We start from the raw sequence: 26,517 nt of genomic DNA, 5'->3' as shown, positions 1-26,517 counted from the left end.
CCCCCTCTACTACAGTAAGTACAGACGTTTGCTAGGCAACAGAACGTGATTTGCACATTTCTTCACAGGTGTTTATGTAAATTTGCATATTGTTAGCTAATAACCAGCTGAGTGTATTCCTTTGTGAAAATGAGTACCGCAGCGTACTCATTATCACAAAGCATTTGCATCCCCTCCTGGAAAGAGGGAACTTCGAAATAATTGTCTCCATATCTTCGCTAATTAATCACCGTAATTTAGCTTACACTTATGCATGGAGGGAGCACTTAAAATGTACAATATTCATTTCATTACCCGACAAACCCCGAACTTTATTACATCTTGCTGTACTCCAACATCACTGGCGCATGGTAACAACCAACTGGCAGACCATTTCCGGTCACACATTTCTCTCCATAACGCAGCACCCCCTAGTCCCGTGTCCTCTGGTTTAATAATACTTTAATGCCAAATGTACATGAAAGACTTTAGGCCTATAGGTGGCAGCAGACAGTTGAATTGCACCATCAGCAAAATTGTATAGATTATCCCAAGGTAATATTATCGCTATGATTCAATTCAATGTGTTTATGCAGATTATATAAGCCATACTCATACCATCTGTTTAATTCAAAGTACAATGTAGGTTAAATCAAGGCCATCTTCCTTATTGATATAAACTTTATCTAGGTTTGTCCCGCATCCTAATAATCATATCTGTTGTCACAGGTAAAGTGATATATTTTTTTTTCTCATACTTGCTGTTTGCTGCCCCTATAATATTAATGTATCTCATTTATTAAAGTGTAAAAAGGCTATATTTAAGTAGATGCACTTCCCCAGGGAAAAGTGACCTTTATCTTGAATAGAACATGTAGAATAATGTACTCTGGGTTGTTGTGAGACATGTTTTGTTGCAGCAGCATACAAAAGACCAACATTCATAAATTCTATTCTCTTTGTTGGTAAGAAGTCATAGTCAAGAAAGAGAAACTAAGGTATCAATAATCTAACAATGACGTTTGTTAAGTCCTGTTTACATCCATGGATATATAAAGGCACAAGCATCACTGACGTGTGAGTCAATGTAGGCCTGTTATAATCTACCTGAAGTGTGTATTATTGTTGTGGTTTTCAGAATGGCCTCCCATTGGTTGGTTGGCATTCAGGTCAGGGTTCACATAATTACCTGTGGGTCATTCAAGGTTATTTTGATTGGTCCTTAGTTCTTTATTTCCCAGTAGTGATGATGCTTGGTGCTGTGCACATGAGGGCCAGTGGCCTGTGTATTCATAAAAATGTTGCTCTTGCATAATGTCATAATATCTTGGTGATCTGACAATTAGGTGGTTGTTTAAATATTTATGCAGTTGGAGTCCTGTTTTCATTGTGACAACCAGCAAATGTTCACAGATGGAGGAAGTGTAATCAACAGTTAAATGTTAGTTCTGTCATTTGTGATTTAATGAAACTGAAAACAAGTTTTATATCTAGAATATTTTTACTTATCATTGGAGATACTTTTTATGGATATTTGTAGCTGATTTTAAACATTGTTCATGACTTATAAAAAGGAAAAACCTGCTGGGGGTAGCCTCTGGTGTTTCAGACCCCCTGCTAAAGGTTAGTAACTTATGTGTTGTTCATAATTTTTACTTGCTTATTAAAATAAGTTTACATCATATATTTGGTATATTTGCTTGTTTTATTTTTAAGTCCTTTAGAGCATTGGTCCTAGAGAAGCCTTCTTAGGTACTTTTAAGATGTAATTAGAAGATAACATATAAACTTTTGTATCGGTCCCACTGTGTTTTTTAGCAGTTTAATTAGACCAAATACAATTGCAACTGCTTTGTGTTTGGTATTGGCTAGAATCTATATGATGTAATTACTTTATATTTTATAGTTAATTTTAGTTTTATTTTTTTAACTATTGTAAATGTAAATAATATAGAAGGACGTACACATCATAGTTAATAATTGTTCTTAAACTGCCTTGTATTTCCTTCCTATCCTAATTAAATCGAAGAATTTTAAAACCTCTGAAATTTGAGCATTTTAATTACTATGATAGATAAAAAGTAAATTTACTAAGAGTGAAGTATATTTATTATATTTTAAAAATTTTAAACACAATAGGTCTCTAGTTAACAAAAGATCCTAAACAAAGTCATTGAAAGGCAGACTTATTGATAAACAGAATTTAAAGAATTATGTCCTGTTACTGGTGCTAAGACGGATATAAACCAGTCTTAGACAAATGCATGAATGATTTTAAATAAGTAAATGGCATTATTAGCAATGGAATAGGTCTTTATGATTTACTCAGTTGAAATAATTGTGCTTTCATAGTTAACACCTGTCACATGTACAAACTTACAGTCAACAAATCAGGATTTTCCCTTCATTTGAATATAGTTTTACTTCATTCGAATATGTTTGTATGCAGACCGGTACCTTTATATATAGAAAACAAATGAGATCATCATTGTTTGTTCTTGTGTATTTGTGTGAATTTACCTGTGTGATTTTAAGGGCGCCACAACATTTTATATTCTGGTTTTTAAATAAGCAAATTTGTCAGCCACATATATTTATTTATAAAGTTTGTTGCATATAATTACAATAGTGCTTGGCATACCATATTTTAAATAATGTTAGAGGTGGTGTTAACTTGCCTTATTCCTCACTTAGTGTCATTGATATATTTTGAATTGGCACTATGTAAATATTTGTTATTAGGCTGAATCAAAAACATTACTAGTTTCTCGTCCCCTCATGCATCAATTTTTTCTGCGTCACCAATTTTTTTTTTTTTTTAAACACGAAATGTACGAAAATCTAACATCAGTAAAATGCCTCTCTCGATCGTGCGTGGTTGGGGGATACATGATAGGAATCATTTCTAGTGCTTCTTTTATTTGCTTTCAAAGTGCGGTAGTAACTGTTTCCCATCGACCATCTTGGATTTACCATCTCGGAGTTAAAAAGGGGAAAATGTGCCCTCATTCTCCTTTTATCAAAATATTAGGACGAGAAACTACTTTTTTTTTTTACTTGGTCTTATTATTATTACATGATAATGCAACACAATTGAGATTTTGAGTGTTAACATTGGTATTCTTTTCCAAATGGATATTTTAAAGTAATTGTAAGTTTGTTGATTTAGTTTTCCATATAGCGCTACATACAAGGCTGTGAATCATGATGTAATAAAAGCAAAAAGTACAATGATAAAAATGTCAAACAGTATGAAATATGAAAGTGGAAGTTTCAATTTGAGACACAATGAGAAATATGCCCTTTGTCTTTGTTTCAATTTCAATCTATTATACATCAAAATTTAAATAATTAGACTCATCAATGTGTCCTGTACAATGACTTGTTCTAAAAAAATTTTCCCTGAAAATCTGTGATGATTAATAGAATGCAACCATTCTAGGAAATGTTAACATTATCAGTGTACGCTAAACAAACAGGTAATGTTATAACATGACAGTATCATTAATTACAGTTACAGTAGCATAGGAACCACATGAGTCATTCAGGCAATCAGTCTTTTTTGTTTATTGTAAGTGCAGAAATTGGCATTTTGTATTTACAGTTTGAAATGCGGGTAGCAATTGGGTGCTGTTTTTTTTCCTGCTGAAATTACTTTGTCATTATTATTGATATATTTATTTTGTTACATTGTTATCTTTAACAATATTGTAATTAATGTTGTTAGCATTATTATAATTATTATTATTTTTTATATTTAATCACTAATAATTTTTTCGTTGTTGTCTTACCTTTTGTTAAGCGCATAGAGACCTTGTTTCTTTGTGGTATATTAAATCCATCTAATTATTATTATTATTATTTTTATTATTATTATTATTATTATTATTATTATTATTATAATTATTATTGTTATTATTTAATAGTATTATAAAAAAACACTGATTTAAAAAAAAATTTATATAGATGGTGAATAATAATTGTGATGATAATAATGTTAATTAACAATAACTAAGTAATCAGGAAAAGCTTTTACACCAAACTAAAGCATTTTAACACCTAAATTTAATATACTGGTATCTATCTAGTTAGGAAGTTATTTTACGTCACTTTACAAGTCCTAAATGATTATTGATTATTTCTTTTGCTGGTACCTGCTATTTTCTTAGAGTGATCATGGTCTACAATGTTTTTAATTCTGTTATTTATATTGAATAAAGAAAAGATCCCATTCTTAATACTGTACCAACATTTTTATAAAAAAAATAGTACTATCATTTTATTTCTCCACAAAGCCATAAGCCAATTAGACAGTAGGCCTACAGTGTATGCACATGTGATAATGTAGGCTTATGCTTTATATATATTGTTAATGATGCCCAACCCTAACGAGAATTTCAAATAATTTACCCCAAAGTCTAAAGATAACATAACATTGCTAATTCAGTACAGCTGCAATTTATTTCGTTGACATTTGATCAAGTGATTATGAGATACCCCAAGGAAAGTATCTACACTTAAAGTGGCTATAAATCAGAAGTTGAAAGCGCCCTCTGTAGTTATGACTCAGCTTTTGTGAGTCATCCAGTCAATCCCATCACACAGTCTTGCCTATAGAAATTGAACAGAAACTAAAATACAATAAACTGATGACAAATCAACACGGCACCTGCTTAAGATATTGTTGTGCATTTCAAAAATAATAATGATCAAAATAATTGTTGCTCAACCACACCCCAGCTTCTGGAGTTGTTGTCATAAAAGAATAGAGTAGTGTTGTGTAGCGATTGATGCAGGTTAGCATGTCTACTGTCACTGTAATATACAAGATTTATTTAAAGCCATAATAATATGCCAGGTAGGTGACCAAATATACAGAGTAAATAATTATTAAATAAACCAATTAACTTGCTATATAAACTAAACATGACATTTTTAAATCATATTATTAAAATAATTATTTTAAGTGTTTTTTTTTTTATAAGATTGTTTGTATTTGTCATTTATTGGTCCCTTCTAATAGATTAATTATTTTTAAATATGTTTTAGGATGTTTTAATCTAGTGAGCGGCCATTGTGTTATATCTTATTAAGAATGCTATATATGTGGATTGTCCTTTGCTATCAAGGAAGACAAAGCTCATTTTAAATGAATTTTTTTTTGTTATATTAATGGTGTTTAATGTACAGTATATCCAACATATAATCAGAATCATAAAATTTTTTTGTCCTGATTATTCAACAATTTGTAATGGATTGTTTTCCTGCAGTGGATGAATAACATAATATATGAAATAGTATATCACATATTTATATGCATACAACAATATAAAATAGAGATAATATAACAACTACATTGTGGATATACATTGACAACAACTAATTAGTCAGAGAAAACTGTTAGATCTGGATGAACATCTTCTTTGCATCGGACGTGATATGTGATGCATTGTAAAAAGTTAAACGAATACCGACATTTCACTGACAATTATAAAACAGCTGTAATACTCTTCAAAATATATATCAGCTGTTTGACAGGCATAATGTACTGTATGATATACATAGTAATGTTCTAGCTATTGACATTATGTGTTGGCTGTTTGCAGATTCTCAGTCATTGTTGTAGGACAGAATATTTTACAGACAATATTCCAAAATCTTTATGTATACAGCCTGTATGTCTGATTTATACCATGGAATACAATATCTTTCTTTTAATCGTATTTAACAAAAAAATATTTAATTGAATTATGTGGCATAATATATGCACGTGTTGTTTGTTAATTCTTGTGATGGTTTGTTAATTATTAATAATTCCAGGATTTAGTGTTTCATTTATAATATTGTCAAGGTCATATGATATCAGATTGTAAACAGTGATGAGGTCATTCTAGGACAGACACAAACAATAGACATGCTTTCCTACATTTGGAGAATAATTATCGGAACAGTTATGTTAGTTTGTTAATTATTAATAATTTCAGAATTCAGCATTTAATTAATATTGTCAAGGTCATACATGATATCAGATTGTCCTAGTATGACCTCATCTTCTTTACAATCTGTATTGTTTGTCTTTACAGACATAAACGATAGACATGCTTTCCTATATTTGGAGTCTACTTTATGACAATAATTACCAGAACAGCTATAGGTGTTAGTGTGTTAATTATTTTATAATCTTAGGATTAGAATTGTATTTATATTGCCAGATAAGCTTCTGTCTGTCACTTGTAGCATTAAGTTTAATTGTTATTTTAGTCTGTAGAATAAAAACAGGCAAAACAAATTACCTTATTTGATACCTTGTATTTATTCCTTTTTGGTAATGAGTTTATTATTAGCCATTAGAAAATCTGACCAGATAGTAATAATATATGCGAGTATTGGTATTCCAGTACAGTATATCAGGCATGATGATGTGTCATGTATGTAACAATTTTTCATTTCAAGGAGAGAAACACATCAATGATTTGCAAGTCTACATTGCTAACTAAATGCTTGCTAGTTAATGGACCATATGTGGTACGCTTTTATTTTATACTGGCCCAATGATAACAACACAGGAAAGTTACAATTGGTGCACTATTGGAGAGATTTTAAAGAGTCAAATAACATCTTGCAAATTTAAAACCTTTTCCTATTTAATGGAATTATAGATATGTATTTCAGAGATTTCAGATAATATTTATGCCTATTAAATCAGTGCACCCAAAGGTGTAACAGTGTCAAGTTGGGCTACCCTATTTCTGTTTGGGAATACATTTGAAAATGAAGTTAATGTAAACCTATTAAACATCTCTATCAAGAGGTGAAATTTGGATTTGTCTTACTCACTCCTTCAAAATTAAGTTAACCCCTGAAGCCCTGGATGATCTATGGTTATTGCTTGACACTAAAATGATATCTGTTAGTTTTTTACACAGAATATATGAGTCACGTTGCTGTTGCTTCAAATTGTCAATTTTAAATCTCCATGTAGGAACATACTGGGAAGATGAGAGCGAGACAAAAACCATATGTATTCCCATGGGAATGCTAATTGTGCTAGTTCAATTCCCATAATATGCTGTAATCTTCCATGTACTTCATGAATCTTAATGATATTTTTTTCTTTATATTGTTTGTAATCTTATACATAATAATATATTGGTCTCACAGTGAATATAAACATGTAACATACATAGACCTAACTAAATGGAATATAAAAGTTTTGGTTGTTTAACTGGCAACTGAAAGATAACCGGAAAATATTCATCATCTAAATATATATTTCACTGGAGGTGCTTCTTCGCACCTGTTAATTTCTTATATATTTATTTATATATAGGTGGATTCAACTATAATATAGGTCAGTTTATCTATTTATAAACTTAGCTATTTACTCATGTTCTTAGAAATATTATTAAAATGAATTTTCAAAGCTTAAAATTGCCACATAAGAGTAGGTGGCTTAATGTCTTGTAGCTTGTTGTAGCTGGAAGTTCATCGGTGAGCTAGTAAATCCAGGTTAGGCAAAGTTCTAGGCCAGCGCTTGCTAGCATGATGATAGATCTTTCCTGCTGTGGGCATTTTCCCCCTTGGTACAAGTGAGTTCATATATGGTTTCAACACCATAGCCCTGTCAGCTGCTTTCCTGTTGGCTATGTAATGGCATCTTTAAGTCTGATAAAATATATAACTCATTTTATCAAGTTCAAACCCAATGTAAATAGTTAATACATTATTAGACCTATATAATTTTATTTTTGCTCTTTAGCCACTACAGTCTGTCATATGCTTTCCTGTTAGGTATGATATGAAATTTCACAGTATGATTCAATATAACTCATTCCAATCAAGTTCAAAAACCAGAATATATAATATATTTTATTATTTAATTTTGTTTAATGCATTCATTTTCCAACAAGAAAGTGTCACCAATTATTTTTTTCTTTTATTTCCTTCTCCTTATGAGGAAAAAATTGTTCCTGGGCATTTCCAGGGATCGATAATTAAGCAAGTTCATTATTTTACAAATTTAGTTTGAACCAGTTTCTATATCTGCAGCCACCATTTCTTCTACCAGTCTTACTGGTGTCATTTCGTGGAACCTTAACAACAATATCCAAGGGGGCGAGGCTTAGCGGAAAAGTCCATTTCCTTTTGGTTGGAGCGCCCTCAAAATAGAATAATGATCACCAAACACATTTTATAGAGTCCTACAACGTTCCACTTGTCCTTATTGTAATGTTTCTGCAATTTAATGTATTCTTATGGAATTTCATATATTTACACATTGTTCAGAACCTTAATTCTAGATTTTCAACTTTGCATACTCAAAATGAAAATGAAATATCAGTAACAATAGCAAGTAATTTGAACTGTCAAATTTGATTAGCTTGGCCTATGGTTAATGATTACTATTGTGTATATCGATATTATTCAAAATTAGTTCCATATGCTGGTGTGTTGAATTTTTTTTTGCATTACAGTATAATACTATTTCTTCTTTTTTTCAATAGATTCTTAATTTACTGAAAAACAATCACACTATTAAACTTAACGTGTTAAGTACCTGTGATTTAGCCATATATGGATGTGATAATGTGCATATATGCATAATTCACACAAACTGTTCCATTGGAGTTTTAGGGCTTAATTTCCTGTTTTCTAATTTTTGATTTATTTGACTACATTTATCAGCATAGTACTTGTGTAATTTTTTGTAGTTTTGCTAGATTCTGTAAGACCGTACCACTGACTGTGAGTGGCACTGATACAAAGTTGTAGTGTTACCAAATAAATAAGTAGACCTAACAAATTGTTTTTTGTTAACAAAATTTGCAAATCAGCTGTACAAATACAGAATTGTTATAATCTGTGGCTCATTGGAAGTTCTGATGTGATTCTTTAAAATGAGCAATTTAATTTTTAATTAGAATTTTGACGTTATATTTCGATTTATTTTTGACCACATGCTGTAGGCCTATGTAATATGAGTAGTACTTTCTAGCACCTAAGTTCATTAAATATTGATTGTCCTAATTACTTTATCATTTGCATATTCAATATATTATGAAGAATTCCTACTGGTCATTAATGAATGCTTGAAGGTAAAGGTGAAACTATTACACAGTAATTAACATGGGAATGTAGTGACTAATATTATGGAGCCATGTAGAAATGATCACGATATGTAAATACTGAACAAAAATAGTCAGATCAATAGATGTTATCGTAAGGTACACACCCATAGACTAGGTCACATATGAACACATCAACGTATCAGAAGTTTTTTGTACCATGTTGCCAAATAAGAAATATGCTTCTCATCTAGCATTTTCATAGGGGATAATTATTTCCTTTTTCCCTTTCCAAAGATGACCACCTGTCACCTCACACCCATTCACAGTACTAGACACACACACTCAGACATGGATAATAGTAATTCTAGTCTTTATATATTGTATATTTCAAAGATAGCTGAATTTATATACTATATACCTTCATTCATTTATTCATTCATTTTCTAACTGTTTTGCCACGTGAAAGTGTGAAGAAAGCCTTCAGAAGATGGTCCAAAAGTATCCGGGCAAACGCTGCTATGATGGTCGCCGGCTGACCCCATTCCGTGGAAAACACAGCATGATGAGGCGTGCGCAAAGGATCCTTTTAATAATGATGATCATTCTGCCACCAACAAGCTCACACAGAGAGCAGAAATAGATTTGTCGGCTTGTGAAGAATGTGCCTGGCTTGTTCTGGCGATTTGTGAATGGAAAAATGTAGCATCAAGCTCTTAAAAAAACATGTTTAAAAAAAAAATTGACTATATTCTGAATTACTTGTAGCCATGACTTTCATAATCACACTTCACATCTGCACTTCATTCGACAAGAAAATAAAAATTGGTTCTAAAATCTGTCACTCTTAAAACAAAGAGAATTAAGCCTAGTAATGTTGAGGCAACATTGAATGGATGTTGAGGGGTCGTTTGAACATCATAAATCAAGTACACATGAAGGAACACTGCCCTCGTGGGAGTTTTAAACTTTTAAACTAAAAGCAGGAATATGTCAGTGAACGAACTAATAGAACTCTAGGTATGACAACTGCAAAACCACACCATTGGGAACTGATTATAATGGAGTTCTACTTACCACTGGATATACATCTAGTAGACATTTTCATAATTATAAAAGAATCTTTGAATCAGTTAAATATACATTAGGTGTTATTTCTTAATATCCAACTAAACTTCCTATTGTTGAAAAGCTTAAGGAAAAAATACAGACATACTTTACCACTTTTGCTATGAAGATTTTGTATAAGATTTTCTTTTTTTAAACACCTATATTTATTCCCTTTTACTTTTTTTGTTCGCAATTAGTCACAGAGGCAATCATATCTATGTCTTTGTTCATTTTTAAATTTTAATAAATAAACATCCAATAATACCAAATCCAAATAATCTATTTACAAGACCATTTACTAATATACTCTGGCTGTTTAAAGGTGTACTGTATACTGTAGTAGTTCAAGACATTCAGAATTGACCACTCATATGTAGTATATATAGTACTGTATAGTGATTGTTCTTTTATTAATTACAAATTTACAATAGCTTCCCACCAATTGTGTGTCCATTAATAGCTACATGTGTATTCAATAACCTTCACATGTAAATATTTTGTCCATAGGCTCTCCTTATTTAGGCTAACCTCACTGTTATTATTGTAATTCATCATGTGTTCATTGTGGTATATTAGTCACAATCCCCACTGTAGTTTAAGGATGATATTTATGAACTTGGTACAAAGAACTTAAGCCAACATTCATTCTTTATTTATTTAAGCCTTTACAGACCAAAAATGATTAACAGGATTAGCTACTACCAATTTTTGTTTCTTCTGGTTGTAGTACTAGAATGCATTGGTGCTTTGAAAGAAGTTAGTCGATAGTATGAAACAAACTCTTAATAAAAGTTATACAAGCCATTGTGATTCAATATTTCGAACTTCATTTTGTTCATGATAACTTTTTTTAGAGTATGTTTCATACTGAGTGTAGGATATAAACCACCCAGACATAAACCAAACAGTTGAATGAATTAAAGGCATATAATAGCAAGTCGCAGTGTAAACTATCCTATTGCAAAGCTGATAAAAACAGGCCCACCCAACATTGTCTACACCACTTTAACAATGGTATATTCCAATTTGGGTGGTTTTCATCCGGGTGGTTATTGTCCTGGGTCGTTTTTGTCTGATTTTCTTCATACTATCTTATGTCAAATTTATCAGTAAACCCCATGTCATGAAGTTAGTTACTGTATATCATTGTGGAAGACAGGATGTTTATGTTAACTTACAAGCTCTTTCATTCCCATATCCTCATTACATAATATGACATTGTGATTGGCAACTGTTTATCCACTGTACAAAAATGCAGAGTTAATGTTTAATTGCATAATCGAATACTGTAATGATTTCGTGGTTTTTTGGAGATTTACTATACTGTGGCCAAATCTGGTCAAACCTTGAAATGTTCAGTAAAAAGATCAAATACAGGCCAATAACGTTCTGTACTAGGGGAAAGTTTGGATTTGCCAAACTCCTTTGAGATTGAACCTCCTCTTATAAACCACTCAAATTACTTTGCATAAAAACCACATCAAAACGAAATTCAGGGATCGTATAATGACAAAGGCAGATGTATTAAAAAAAAACTTTAAATTAATGTTAGGTTGTGGCCTTCAATGATGAAACCAGCTTGGGACAAGTGGTAATAATAAGAGAGATATGATTTTTAATGAACATAGATTATTATGTAAATTTTTAATGCCAATTGATGGGTTGAAGGGATTCAACTGGTCTAATATTATAGTTGTCAGTAAATGTTTGTTAGTTTTGTTAGGTAGTGATCAAGATTAATGACTCTGTATAATTATGGTTTTAATGCTTGAAAGACTGATATTAAAATTTTGTAGGTCTAATATTTTTATCCTGAAGTATTACAGTATATTTCTTGTAATATCTATTAATTTGTTTACATAAATTTTTAAGGTTTTTTTTTGTTTTTAGAAAACTGGAATTTCTGAAACTGATACAGAAAATATAAATAAATATTGATAAATATAATAATAACTATTTCCGTACTGTACAATTGCATCTTAATATTTTTATATTTCACTTGTTTTACAAATGCTGATTATTTTTTATGGTATTCATGCTTGTTATTGAACATTAAGTGAGAATAATCTTGAAAGCAATAATAAAACTATCTAATTCATAATACAAATTTTAATATGTTGTTATTACATTCTGGCAGAGTTCTTGATCAAATGAAATCGACCAATGAAAATAAAACAGCCCAACATATGGTAGAAAAAAAGATTGTTAAAAAATAAATATTGGCCTACATCATGTTTTTTCATTATTCTCTAATTTAAATCTTATTGGTGGACCCCATGACATTTGTGAAGGTCCCATAGAAATTAACAGTAATTGGATTGAATGCAAGTAAGAAGTTATTACTTACACAATATGGATATATTCTGACTGTTCTTATGGAGGCTTGTAGCCAGTTCCCGGAACATTCATCCTGTGAAGGATTGCACAATAATCTCTTGAGGATAAACGTTGTTGGCTTATTTAATTGACAACTTGACATATTCAGAATATTTTTTTTTTTATAAAAATATCTCCAAATGAAGTTAATTCACAGAAAAAAGGAAAAACTCAAACAAGACTATGGAGAATATATTTAATCAGAATAAAGGGAAAAAAAAGAGTAACTGCGAAGCACTACACTTTTTTTTTTATCAATATCACACTAAATATGTCATTTTAATAGGTTTATAAATTTAGTTTTATTGGATTTCTTGAAGCTGGTATACTTGATATTAATAATGTACTGTTATAAGATTTGAGTAAGCTGAAAAATTTTAATTTGAATATTTATTTTGAAAGCTAGTAGTATTCACTGTACTTAAATGCAAATCACGGATAATTATCTTATACTTGAATTACAGGTAACCCTCTAAATCTAAAATGTAATCAATTCATTACTGTCTTTTCCATCATATTCATTAGATTCAGATAACTAAAAATATGAGTCACATAACATTTATTAATAATTTTAGTGAATTTAAAAACATGATTATTCTTTGATAAACCATATTAGGAATTGTGCTATAAAATTATATTCAATTTTTACAGATTATATTGAAAATTCAACTAATTTGAGACTTATTATTGATTACATACCAATTTGTGATTTTAATTTTCATAACCTTGATTGTAAAAAAAAAAACAATCCAATAATTTGCACTTCCAATTACTTGCTTATCTAATTTTTAAAAAAAATTCTGGAATATTTTATTGAAGCATGGAACTTTAGAAAGCTCTGATTTAAGAAAGTTACAAGTTATGAGATCGAACATCGTTATCGTCATCAGTGTTTTTGTTCTCATTGTCCTCATTGTTGTTTCCACTATCTCCGAAGCCACTATCACTATCATCATCATCTTCATCATCATCACTTAATCATCATCATCATCATCATCATAATAATAATCATCTTCATCATTACTATCACTATCATCAGCATTATTAACTTTTATATCCTCATTGTTGTCATCATCTTTATTGTCATCATCGTCACTTTCCATGAACATCATTATCATCCTACTGTAATCATCATCAATTGTTGTCATCGTCATTTAATTGCAAGCTTAAATATTATACCATAACCGATAGGGAAGATTTCCTGTGTCATTGCTTAGTGGGCAGTGTTATGCTTGAGTGGGCAGTGTTATGCTTGAGTGGGCGTTCTGTATACTGTATTTTATTGCTCAAGTGACTCATTTCATCTTAAAACATGAATAGTAAACAAAGTTCATTTGTAATGACATAAGAATGCTGTGATTATGTACATTGCAGGATCTGAAATATTAATTATTCATTTGATATTATTTATCATCAATAATTATTCATGAATTTATAAAATTGCTTATATAGAAACATACTTGGTAATAAACATTTTGTCTTTTTATGATACTTAATTATCATACTGTAGTTTAAGAAGTTTAGTAGCACACTGACTAAGAGGACAAAGAAAAAAATTCTTTGAATTACATTGGAAATACCTCTGTTGATTTTGTGTTTCTGGTATTTGTTTATTTTAGTAAAGAATTTTCCTAAAGATTATATATATATAGATTTGTTATATTCAGTGTTACTCGTACGTACCAATTCATTCTGTGTTCTATTATTAAGAAAAAAAAGAACACTACGTTAAAGATACAAATTTGAAGGTTTAATGATTGGGGTTTTTTTTTTTTATTAAACACTGTTTAATGCAATTCTTAGAAAGAGTAAAACTAATATAAATCAAATTGGCCAGTGGAATGGAAGATACTATGGTTTTTAAATCATGAATCTATGTGTACTAAAATTTTAGTGGTTGGTTTTTTTTGTAGTACTATAATTTTAGTGGTGTTTTTTTTTTTTTTTTTTTTTGTAAGCTCTTCAATTCATTTTAGAGCATGAAATTTACTCACTTGTTTCTAATTATCCCATTTTATTATTCTCATCAAATTTTTAGCACTTTGATATTAAAGCCTAATAGTGTAATATTAGCTAAAGGAATTTCCAGGCATCAATCATAAATTTGTAGGAATCTAAAATGTATAAGCTTAATTTTGAGAGGAAAATTGAACATAAAAAGTTAATAAAATGTGACCTGTGCGAAACTTGACTTGTGTAGGTCTTAAGGTTAGTATTACCATAAAGGTATCTCCGTGTTGTTACGCCATTACACTTTACTTGGATATGGTTGTGATTGGAACTGGCAATCTTAACCGCTCAATTAAGTACCCAATAGGAGGCTATGCTAAAATGAACCAATCAGAGCATGTTATTTGATGAGTAATAGCTTGAAGCATTATTCCAATAGCTAGGTTCAATTGATGCATTAAGGTTCAGCTATTGGAGTGAACAGGAAGCCTATATAGACTGACTAACATAAGAGCAACCCACATACAATTCTGTGTACTGTAATTGCATATAATATGTGTATACAATAACCACGCTTAAGGATTGGAAATATTACTGATAATATAAAATATAAGTTGTTTCACTGTGGATTAGGTTCAAAATGGTGCAAGCTATTTTAGAACAAATGCAAACTTACAATGGAGGTAACTCATTTTTTAGTTATTTTTTGATCATTTTTAATTATTACTATGTGGTATTATGTTAATGTTGAATCTGTGTATACATATTTCATAGTTTTTCATCAAATTATTTTTAATTGTTCAATGAAGAATATATAGGTGTTTTTTTTTCTAGTTTCTGTTCATGTTGTTGTTTTCATTAATTTGAAATGTCATGGTGTTAAGTATGCAATTTCCTTCAAATTGCTGCTATAGTGATACCTACAAGTGATTAAAAAAAATTATATTTAGTAAAAGTTAAAGAGAAACTTTTGTTGTTTGATTTCTCAGTATAAAAAGAGTTCAGTAATTAAACTGTAGTCTGCCTAAAAGATGAACGCTGCTTAATCCATGGGTTTTCATCATAAATTTGTCTGATCATCGTAAGAAAAAGAAAGTTTTTGTTAGAACGGATGAATTGTTTGAAACTGCAGACTGGCAAGAGGAATATGGTTGTAATCCATTTTTCTCAGGTCCTATAATTCTTTTTTATTTCTCAAAATATTTTCCCAATTGCATTTTTGTCTGTTTTCTATTTATTTTTAATTATTTCAGTAATTATTTTTGCCATAAAAGGGAAATGCTGTCAGTTTATCATGGGACTACAGACAGATTTTTGTTCAGTAATTTAAAAAAATATTTTTACAAACCAAGTTCCTTTTTAGGTTTACTGAACAAGAGAATATATAAAATACCGGCTTAGATTAGAACCCTTTAATAATACTTTTCCTCTTTTTCTCTGTACATGAAGATGATCATTCCAAGCCATGATACCCACTGCTTACAGTATAAGGATGATTGCACTTTTTTGAATTATCAGGGTGTGTTTCTGAGTGATGATAAAAATAAGTGAATAAATAAAATAAATAAAATAAATCAATGAGCATGATTATATTTTAATTTGGCTTACTTTATTCGTACTGTACAATAAGTGGCCTTGTGGGAAGGAGCATCATTTTGAATTTGCAAAGTCAGCAAAGACATACAAAAAGTGAATACAGTAGTATTATTACTCAAGGAATCCTCAATTTCATAGGCAACCGGTTGATGCGGTTGGATCAAACGAGTCGGCTTCTATATTGCTCAATTCCCTATGTGGAATTATTGATCAGTAGAATGTAAGCTTAATAACTGTACTGTGGAAAATAGTTTTGCTGGGCTAGTAGATCATCCAGTTGGACCAGTAAATATAGACTTATTGATCTAGCAGTCAGGTTTCTTATTATAGGATTTGTCAATTGCTGTAATAATAAAAAAGCGTTTGATATCCGTATTATGCTGATCGTGTCAATACTCGTTGAGCCGCAGGGGAGTTGTTTGTAATTAGCTTCCTTAATGAACAAGCTTATTAGTAGTTGGGAGTTATGTTTCCATTTCCTTAGTTGAACTGTACACTGTACTCAGTCATCTTGTTCAATAAATATATTATTTTTGAGGTACACTGTCTATGCTTTTGGCTAATAATGTCAAAAAATTAAAATGGAATATTTTGAACTATTTAGTTTGATTTCATTTGAAAAATGATATTTAAACAGATATAATCTTATATTATTTTCATCCCTTGAATTGAATAGGTTGTCAAACAATTTATCATGTTTTTTAACATGGCCATAAAAATTTAGCATGGCCATATTATTTAACACAGAGTAGAGATGACACACCTGAATAGCTGCAGGTATCGATGCCATGCTCAGCTCTTTTTAATTGATTGCCATCCGGTCAATGGTAATGTCTCTTGAATCATTGCCAATTTGTAACAATAATATCTTTTTTATTTTAATATTCCATTTCTCTAAGACAACTGTGGTTTGGAATAGATTTGCAAAAGGTCAAAATGGAACCATGAAGTCTATTATTAAGTTTTGTGGACATATTTTACTGATATTTACATGAAATGTTTGGATTTTTTTTTGTTAAATTCTTTTTATATTAATATTTTTCAGAAATTGCCTACCATGAGGTGGAAGGTCCTAGATCAAGGACAAGAAGAAAAAGTGTTCCAAATTCTCCTGTGCAATTAGCTGATGAGCCGTCTTCACATAGAATACAGGTAAAGCCATTTTTTAGTTTACTCTGTTGTCCTTGTCATGATGTCAAAATTGTTCCTAATTGGTATTATGGTATTAATAATGATAATGGTGTTTTTATCAAAGCATCATTTGTCTAAAGGAGCAACATTAATATTGAATTTTAATCGCATTAAAGGAACAAGAAAAACTAATATAAAATATGTAGTAAAATTAATAAAATTAAATATTGAATACTTTTAATTTCAAATTGAAAATCAACGTAATTTAACATAATATTCCAAGATACAAGAACAATTTAGTGTCCCATTTTAAAATAGGAAATTTGTTTTTCCTTTGCAACATTCATGGTTAGAAAGGATAGAAAAAATTACATAAAAAAAATCACAAGACAAAACAACTCGGCAATGACAAGAAATACAAGTTAAAATAGTATAGTAGTAAAAAAAAGTCATAATAGACTCACTGTTTAAAATTGTTTAAAATTTACTATGGCACTCGCGAATGTAAAATTTACTATGCCACTCGCAAATGTAAGACTAAATCTCACATTCTTTTTATTACATTATTAGAGGAAATGAAATGAGTAACTTACTATTTGTCTTTGTGTAATTTTTCTTGTTAATATGAAGGTTAGCTGTCAAAAAACTTTCTGGAATACAGTATCAATTTTTATTTCCTTACTGTGAATTATACAGATAAACTTTATTCGTCATGTAGTGATTAATAACATGAATACATTTCCTAGTTCTGGAGTTGCTAAATAGCTATATATAAATATAACATGTTTGAGTTTGCTTATAATATTAATGTACACAGGCTTGAATGTAACCAAGGCTTTCCATGATTTTTAGTGTTCCTTCTTGAGTGAAGCCTTCTGATAAATCCTCTGTTTTCTACGTTGAAAATGATAATGAAATTTCCCATTTACGTGCTAGAATGTCTAGCCCTTGACCCCACACAAGCGCTTCTCCTGGTGTCCACCAAGATGTCTAGGCAGAACCTTTGTTATGGTCTGATGCAATGATAACTCATTAATAGTACTATTATTAGACACCCAATCCTGCAAGCCATAGAAAGGAGGGATTTTTGTGTAATTTTGTCCATGCATTTGTCGTTGGTTAAAATCTTGTCAAATTTATCTCTCTCTATTCCTTGACATTAAACCAATTATATACCAAGAGATTTCTTTCGCTCGTTACTCATTTGGTTTAATTTCACCCGTAATGCTCTCTTCATACATCTACCATGATTGACAAAAATTTACCCAATACTACCTTGAATGGATTAGTATATAAAATAAATTTGATTTGCCAACGTCCATGTTTATGTTGAATTAGATGTAAATGTCCATTAGACTCTGTATATACCTACCATGTTTGCTAAGTGCCATCCTTGACAAAGACCCATGGGTTGTTAAAATTCAACAAATATTTTGCGCATGATGCCTTTGATTAACTTATCTACCACATCCTCTCTTAACAAAGCTGTTATCAGGTGTTAGTAAATTTGCATAATAAATTTGGTGACAAAAGTACTTTACATGTTTGTTAGTCAATGAACTTTACTATAATTGAACTTACATTTTTATATATGAAGGGTTTTCTGTTGCAAACAACAGTTTTGATACTATTATTAATTAAATAAGGTAATCATTTTTGTTGTAGAAAGTACACCTTTTGTGCACATACCAAATCAAAATGACAGGCAATATATCATGCACATAGTATTCAACATGTAAAAATCAGACACTGAAGATATCGCTACCTGAGAAAAGGAGTGTGGTTTGTCATAGTTGTGCGCTTTGCGCATCACCGAACTGACTTTTCAACTCTAATTATTTCCATTAAGCTATACTGTAATTATGCCTTCACTTCAATGGATTTATATAAAAAGCAATAATAAGGGCTGGGTAAGGTATGTAAATAATAATTTACTGACTACTGTAGTCACTAACTGTTTATTTAAAATAACAGATATGAATAGATCTACTGAATCAATCAATAAGCAATTTATGTTTAAGAAATTTTAAAAATGGTTACACCCATTCCACACCCAAATGCTCAACCAAGCTTCACACATGGTAAGTAAACCTTGGCACTTAAGAGAAGTCTTGGTTATGATATTTAATAGGCTTTCATGTACACTGTATATATTTTATTTTAGTCAAATATGATTTCTTTACATAATAATAATTAATAAAGAATAATAATTGATTCGAAATCAGGCGAGCGGCTGATTCGCAAAACAATGTATACACAAAAACACCTATACTGTACTGTACCCTCCTGGTACAGTAGGTAATGATATACTGCAGGCCCAAATAAGTTAATTTCTTTTTACTCTCCTTTGGATTACAGTGTTTTTTACTACTCTAAAGCTGTAGTGTAACATGTAAACATAATTGAGGCTATTTAATGGTTAATATGTAATGTATTTTGTATCAATTTCTAAATGGTTCCTAATAGATGACCCCCTTAGCAGTTTCCTTATGTGCCATATGTTTTTTGACATGTGTAGCCTTCATCATAGCAGGTTTTTTGTATGTACAATTTTAATGTACGTGGAGTACACGCATTCGGTGTGTTCTTAGATGCTTTGACCTACCCAGCATGCTGTTAGTGTTAGGAATTTGAAAGTCAATTTCTAAACAGCATGAATTTGTTATTACCTTCTGGGAAAATGTATACACAATGTCAACACGAAGAACGTTGTAAGAAAGCTTCTAACAAATAATTTGCAAATCAAACATTTAAAGGGGAAGCTACTGTCTGAGTCTCGTTAAATTAGTTATACAGTACAATATAGTAAAATATTGCTTAATTAATGGCTTTATTAAATTAATTATACATTACAATATAGTAAAATATTGCTTAAGTTGCTTAATGGTTTTATTAATTAGTATTGTACAGTAGGGTAGACCTACAGTAAAACCTGTGCATTTGGTCAAATAAATAGAATCTCTGATAATATGGACATATGAAGGTCTACTGTATCAGTAGTACTGATACTATATACATACAAGATCAGATGCAGAAGATTAGGCCCAATAAAAAAAATTATTAGTTTATCACCCTCTCAGGCATGTTTCTATGGTACTGGAAAAAAAAAATGTTTTTTCATTTTTTTTTTTTTTAAATTTTTTTCATTTTTTTTTTTTTTTTCATTTTTTTTTTTTTTTTTTAAATTAAATAGTAGATATTGTTTGTATTTATATATGAATCATGTTTTACTTTAAAAATCAATGTACCAGCAAACAACCCAAGAGTAATATTTGGTTAAGCAAAATTTAAAAAAAAAACAAAAAAAAAAAAACCTCCCTCCTTCATCGCTTTTCCAGCCTAGATAAGGTGATAAACTAATCATGTTTTTTATAGGGCCTTAGTTGATGCTTTGGGAAGATTTTGATAGACAGGAAGAACAGGGTGATAAGGGGTATTGCTAAATCCCGCAAACCTCCGAAATCATGCTGTACTGCCCAACCAAACCACCTATTTGTGGGGTAAAAAATGCCAATTTTTGTTTTAAAAATTGCTAAACTCTGCAAACCCTCCAAAAACACATCGCATTACCTTTTCTCCAATTACACTGCACTAAATTCATTTCGCCATACTTCAGCGATTTTTGTTACCACCCACAATGTTAATCAGCACCTTGGATTGTGATCATCATGACAGTACCTATATAAAAACCAACAGATGCAATGATTATCTTTAAACATGGACCTATTAATCCATAGCTTAAATAACATAGAATGAATGTTACTCTGAATAATGAGCAGTCCATGAACCATGGCCTCTTTTTCATTACATTTCTTTCTTCTTGATCTTTGTTCTATAACATCGATATATGCGTATTCTATGGATAAATGCCACATCACAGGAAGTACTAGTTCTACAGGAAACTGCTAGAAATTTAACCACATATGAAAGCAACCAGGTCGCAGACCCTACTTAAACAACATTACCATGTGTATGGTTGTTCTAAAATGTGGTCTTGTCATATCTGGAATTTTTAATCACAACAGAAATAAATGTAACTGCATTGGAGTTGGAAGGGGACATCATTATTTTTACGAATCAGATTTGTGGCAAAGACAAGCCAAACCAGTCACTCGTCGCAAATCGTGTTTCAGAGAAAATGGCCAAAACATGCTGGAATGTCAAATTTTTTAAAATCTATTTTATTGCACTAAACTAATCTTTGCATATCTATACATCATTGTATGCTGTTTTTTCCCCCATTTTCAATGTTAAAACAACACTTTTTAAGGATTTGAAGATAGTTTCTGCATGAGAAATGCCTGAAATCATAAACTTTGAAGGCTGATTTCTCATATTGTTCTTTAAACAGCTGTATGTTTAAACGCTTGTAACTTCATAAGGAAATGTCCGATTTGAATGATTTTTTTACCATTTTATAGCTATTATTTTACTCTCTAACATTAATAACTCAAAATTGATTTTTGCGACGAGTGACTGGTTTGGCTTGTCTTTGCCACATTTAGATCTGAGGATTTTGATTATTATTTTGTTGACCATATTCATGGCTGCCAACAGAAATCATTAGTCTTTATTTAATTTGCAATGTAGCTTAAATATGAACTCTCATACTGTAGCTGCGTGTCAGATCTTAAAAATACAAAGTGGCTTCAAAAAGTTTTATATTTTCATCAGTACCACACGCAAAATACTTCCCATAAAATATGATAACACTGGACATCATGTTGAGAACTTCTCGCCCTGTTGTTGTCACTTCTAATAAAATTCAGCAAGTGGTGACACCATTCCCTAGATAGGTACCTTCTTATGTTCATAAAACGTGCTGTGTTACAGTATACCCTTGGTTGGTACCTCAGTTTATTTTAAGAACCATGCTTATTAGACCATTCTGAATACTATTATGACATTGAAACAATTTGCTGATTTTGTTGTATTACCTGGGAAAGTATTTGATAACAAAATGGAACTTGCTTCAATTTAAATTCCTTTAATTCTGGTATAATAATAATTCAATTCTGTAATACCTGCATATGTGTGAGGGCTTCTTCCTGTAGAAATTATTTATTGTTCATAATTTATTTTCTTCATTTATTTAAAAATATTTTATACATTTATAGTGGATGGCAACCATTTTATTAAATTTATATATTCTCATGAAATATATTAATTATAAACTAATATGATATACAAACAATATTACAGTAAATGAATTAGAGTTGAAGAATCATGTAGAATTATCTGAAATACCAGCTACAAAATATTTGCAAATAATAAATTAGCCTTATGGACATTAAATTTACATAATATTATAATATTTAAAAAGATTATTATTACTGAGAATATAATAAAGTTGATTTACCATGTCTGTATCAATCAATATAATAGAAACATGCTTTACCATTGTACTATGCACTGTTTATCTACAAGATGGGGAATACCTTGATGTGAGTAGCAGGTGTTAATAAAATATACAATCATAAACACTCATATGACCTTTAGTTGATTATGTCAAACAGTGCTTTAATATTGTCCATAGCTGACCTAGACAGCCAGGCCTGACTAAAATCTCATGTGTAGCCCTGATTTTAATAAAATTATAAGCCCCTGGGAGCCGGCCTAGTAACCCTTGTTTTGTTCATTTTTACAGAATGAATTTTGATCTTGAATTTTATGTTATATGAAGAATATTTTTTGGACTGAATCATTTGAAAATATTTTGAGAAAAAACTGTTGAAAATAAAACATCCAATATTTGTATAATACCTCAATGCATAATTATTATAATTTATAGATATGTTAAATTGCTTCGTTTAGCTTCAATTTTAGTATTGTATCGACTTCATTCATGTTAAGAAAACTCTTAATTTTCTTAACATGAATGAAAGTTATACTTAATTAAAATTTTATTTTATAGTTTTCTCATTAAATCTAGGAAACAATAATAATAATAATACTATTGTTGTTGTTTTAAATAGTAATATGTAAGTTTTTTCATCAACAGAATACATTCAAGAATATATCCAGAAAAGTCAAACGACGGCCTTCAAATAAGCCTACATCATCTAGAGAGAAACTGAAACGGTAATTATGGAATAAAAATAATCTAATACTCACAATACAAACTCCAAAAATACTAATAATACCTTCTTCATCCGAATGCTGTGGTCAATTGATAATCCTAATTTATTATTTTCTTTATTTTATCATGTTATTCAAAAAGTAATTTCTATTCTTTATTGTAGATTATTTCATTAATTGTTGATAGCATGATGGGATGACATGCTTCTAGACCAAACTATAAATGTTCTTCCTTACTGATATTTCATTATCACGGACAATAATTATTAGTATAAGAATAATAAATATGGTTGGTATTTCATTATCAATGGAGATCATGCACTAAATGTTAATATTTCAAAATATTGTTTGAAGGTTTGCATGGCAAAGTAATAATATATATTAATACTTGCGGTACACCACGTAGATAGTTCTGAAAAGAACTGTTGTCTTGACGTTTTGATTGCGTTGCTTCAATCGTCTTCAGGAGAATAATATCTGCAGAAATACCAAAACAATGATATACTTTATGTTTTGGGTAGTGAAACTTGCTGCTGATTGGTTCAAAACTAAACAATATTTCACTTATGATGAAGTAAATCTTTTTTTCCCTTTCATTTATTCATTCATTCATTCATTTACTATGTGGGTCATTCAGCTTGTTTTCCATTCTTCATTACCATGCTTCCATGGAACAGATCAGCTAGCATGATGCCACACCTTAAGGCATCTCGCAGTCAAGACTCTTTGTTAAATCCTGAAACATCACTCGGCGTTGATCTCATGTCGAACGATATGCAGATACGCCCTCTACATAGCAGCATTCTGGCACAAGATCACTGCTTTCAGATCACTTCCAGTCTAGGTTCAAAATTCTATTCATGTCGATCGTCAAGTGAACGGGAGAAATGGATAGAAAGGTACGGAATATGCTATTTGCTTGCTTTCATAGCTTCATAAATGTTCTGTTTAATATTGGGTACAAATCTGCTAACACCTTACAAGAATTTAGGTCAACTAGAAAATGTATGTACATTCTCATTCCAAGTTTTAAAAAAAATTAAGGGGAAAGTTGTTTTTTTTTCAGCTTTTTGTAATAGTTTATGCTGGTAAAAACCAAATCATACATGATGATAAAAAGGAAGCTTTGCCTGTATTTTGATAATGTACATTTCATTAGCTCCACTCCATAAATAACTTAACATTAAAAAATAATAGTAATCATGGTTGGATTTTTCTTACTAACAGGCTAAGAAACCTTGACCTATGTCCTGTATTCCCAACTCATTTTGTTTCCAAGTGAAATTAGAATTTGATACAAAACATTGCATTTCACTGAATAAGATCTTTCAACACCAAGAAACTTAAACACAATTAAGATTTACAAGTGTTTTGTGTATTGACAACATTGTTTCAATATTAGTTATTACTTTTCATCCAGACTTGTCATTTCATATTAGTTCTTGTGTCACAAATTTGTACATGGGTCACATGATGTTACATGTAGTGACTGCCATCTTGTTTTTGTTGTGTTTAATGCACAATATCATTTAATTATGCACAATATCATTTAATTTATGCTTTAATTTTGTGTTTATGGAGCATATAAAGTTCCATATTTTGAATTTTATAAAATACTAAGTTTGTAAGGAAAAAAATGAAGAAATTATTGTGAGATACTGTAATAATATAGTATAATTTCTTAAATGTTGTATGTTGCCCAATTATTTAATAATAAAATTTGCTTAACTTGCTTAAGAAGTTCTTTTCATCAATTGCATAAGTTTGCCTATGTTTTACTTTCTTATCTATTTTTAGTGTTACTTTATTTGCTTATGATTATTCTTGTGAAAAAAAGGTATATGAATGGTAGATTTATGACACAATATTTGTCTCTTTAACTTTAGCATACTAAGCACGGTGGATCCCGATAAAGATGATAAGCGAAGGCAATTTCGTAGCTTACGCTTATGGATTATGGAAGCTAAGAAACTGTCAGCAAATTCCAAGAAAAGGTATGATGATAAGTATATAGATGTACATATGTGCATACAATATATAAAGGTTATAAAGAGATGTATAAATGTGTACATTATGTGTACATAAATGTCTATAAAAATGTAATATTTCTATTTATGGTATGGAATGTATTTTTATATAGATTTGTCCTGTATTTATGAAAGTTAGATACAATTTACATTTAGTACATGTAATCGTGTTGCGTACCGTAGTGTATATATTCATCTGCTGCCTTGTTCATGCAATGCCTTTCCATATTTTATGATAGGTCTGTATTGAAAAATAAACCGTCACTCACTACGTTCACTTTTATCATATTTTCTCCAATCTTATCACTCTTTCCCCATTCTTATTTTTTACAATACCTGTTCTTATCACCTTGTGCCCTGTTCATATACCCTTATGTCCTGTTCATATTACCTTGTGTCCCTTCTTGTCTCTTTTTTACTTTACCTTTTGTCACTTTGTCCCCAAGGGGGAATAGTGGTTCATTAAACTGTGATGTCACCTAAGGCTGCGGAACAATGCAGTAACTTTATGAACTGAACAATTGATTAATTAAATATGATTGATTTTCTTCAGTAGGTACTTTTGTGAAATATTCCTTGATGATGACATTTATGCTAAGACGACATCAAAACAGTTAATTGGAAGTGACAAATGCTACGAAGAAGTATTTTGGAGTGAGCAGTTCAAATTGTAGTAAGTACATTGTAATACTTTTTTAATTAATGCCAGTGGCAATGTATTGAGCGCAAGTTTTGTCAAATATTTTTTTTTTTTGGCAATGAATACAGTATACATTTTGATTTTTCAATGAAATGCCCTATCCTTTTAATTGCAATAGGACACATAATACCATTTATGTTTCTGTATTAAACCTCAAGATAAGATTTTTTAATAGGCATTATAATCTCAGTAGGACTGGGTTTTTGTTATTCTAGTTCATGTTCCTCCTCTCAAAGCTTACCAGATGTTTAGGAGGCACAAGCTGTTTTAATGTTGATGAGAAATATCAGCCACAGTGTTTCTTATGTAATGTCTTAAATTTTTCTCATAACAATATTATATATCATTTGTGTGCTTATTCTGTACACTAGATTACATTTCATATGTCGGAATCCAATCAGAATAACACACCACACAAATAATTTATAGAATGGTATTGTTATTTATTAAGATGCCATTCATATTAAATGACTTTATTATATGACCTTATCATTATTAACAAATT

The 26,517-nt window shown here is 30.4% G+C and overlaps 1 protein-coding gene across 11 annotated transcripts in view; it reads left to right on the top strand.

The window, feature by feature from the left end:
* LOC117102442 (ras GTPase-activating protein nGAP-like) overlaps nt 1-26,517 on the top strand; it is a 46,177-nt gene that overhangs the window by 4,121 nt on the left and 15,539 nt on the right. For 3 of the 11 annotated variants that reach the window (XM_033242781.1, XM_033242773.1, XM_033242705.1), the window contains exons 1-6: nt 1,231-1,602; nt 17,122-17,228; nt 23,209-23,288; nt 23,963-24,184; nt 25,172-25,279; nt 25,866-25,985. In XM_033242781.1, coding sequence (XP_033098672.1) covers nt 1,539-1,602; nt 17,122-17,228; nt 23,209-23,288; nt 23,963-24,184; nt 25,172-25,279; nt 25,866-25,985 — 701 coding nt within the window. In that variant the 5' untranslated portion in view covers nt 1,231-1,538. Of the gene's footprint in view, nt 1-1,228; nt 1,603-4,815; nt 4,838-14,956; nt 15,164-17,121; nt 17,229-23,208; nt 23,289-23,962; nt 24,185-25,171; nt 25,280-25,865; nt 25,986-26,517 lie in introns of those variants that run through there. The other 8 variants (XM_033242741.1, XM_033242751.1, XM_033242712.1 and 5 more) reach the window with 7 other exon arrangements.

Source organism: Anneissia japonica, unplaced genomic scaffold, assembly GCF_011630105.1.
Source record: "Anneissia japonica isolate Jap-2015-1 unplaced genomic scaffold, ASM1163010v1 scaffold1005_len2656397_cov198, whole genome shotgun sequence".
Classification (NCBI taxonomy): domain Eukaryota; kingdom Metazoa; phylum Echinodermata; class Crinoidea; order Comatulida; family Comatulidae; genus Anneissia; species Anneissia japonica.
This window is presented reverse-complemented; position numbering and strand designations above follow the sequence as displayed.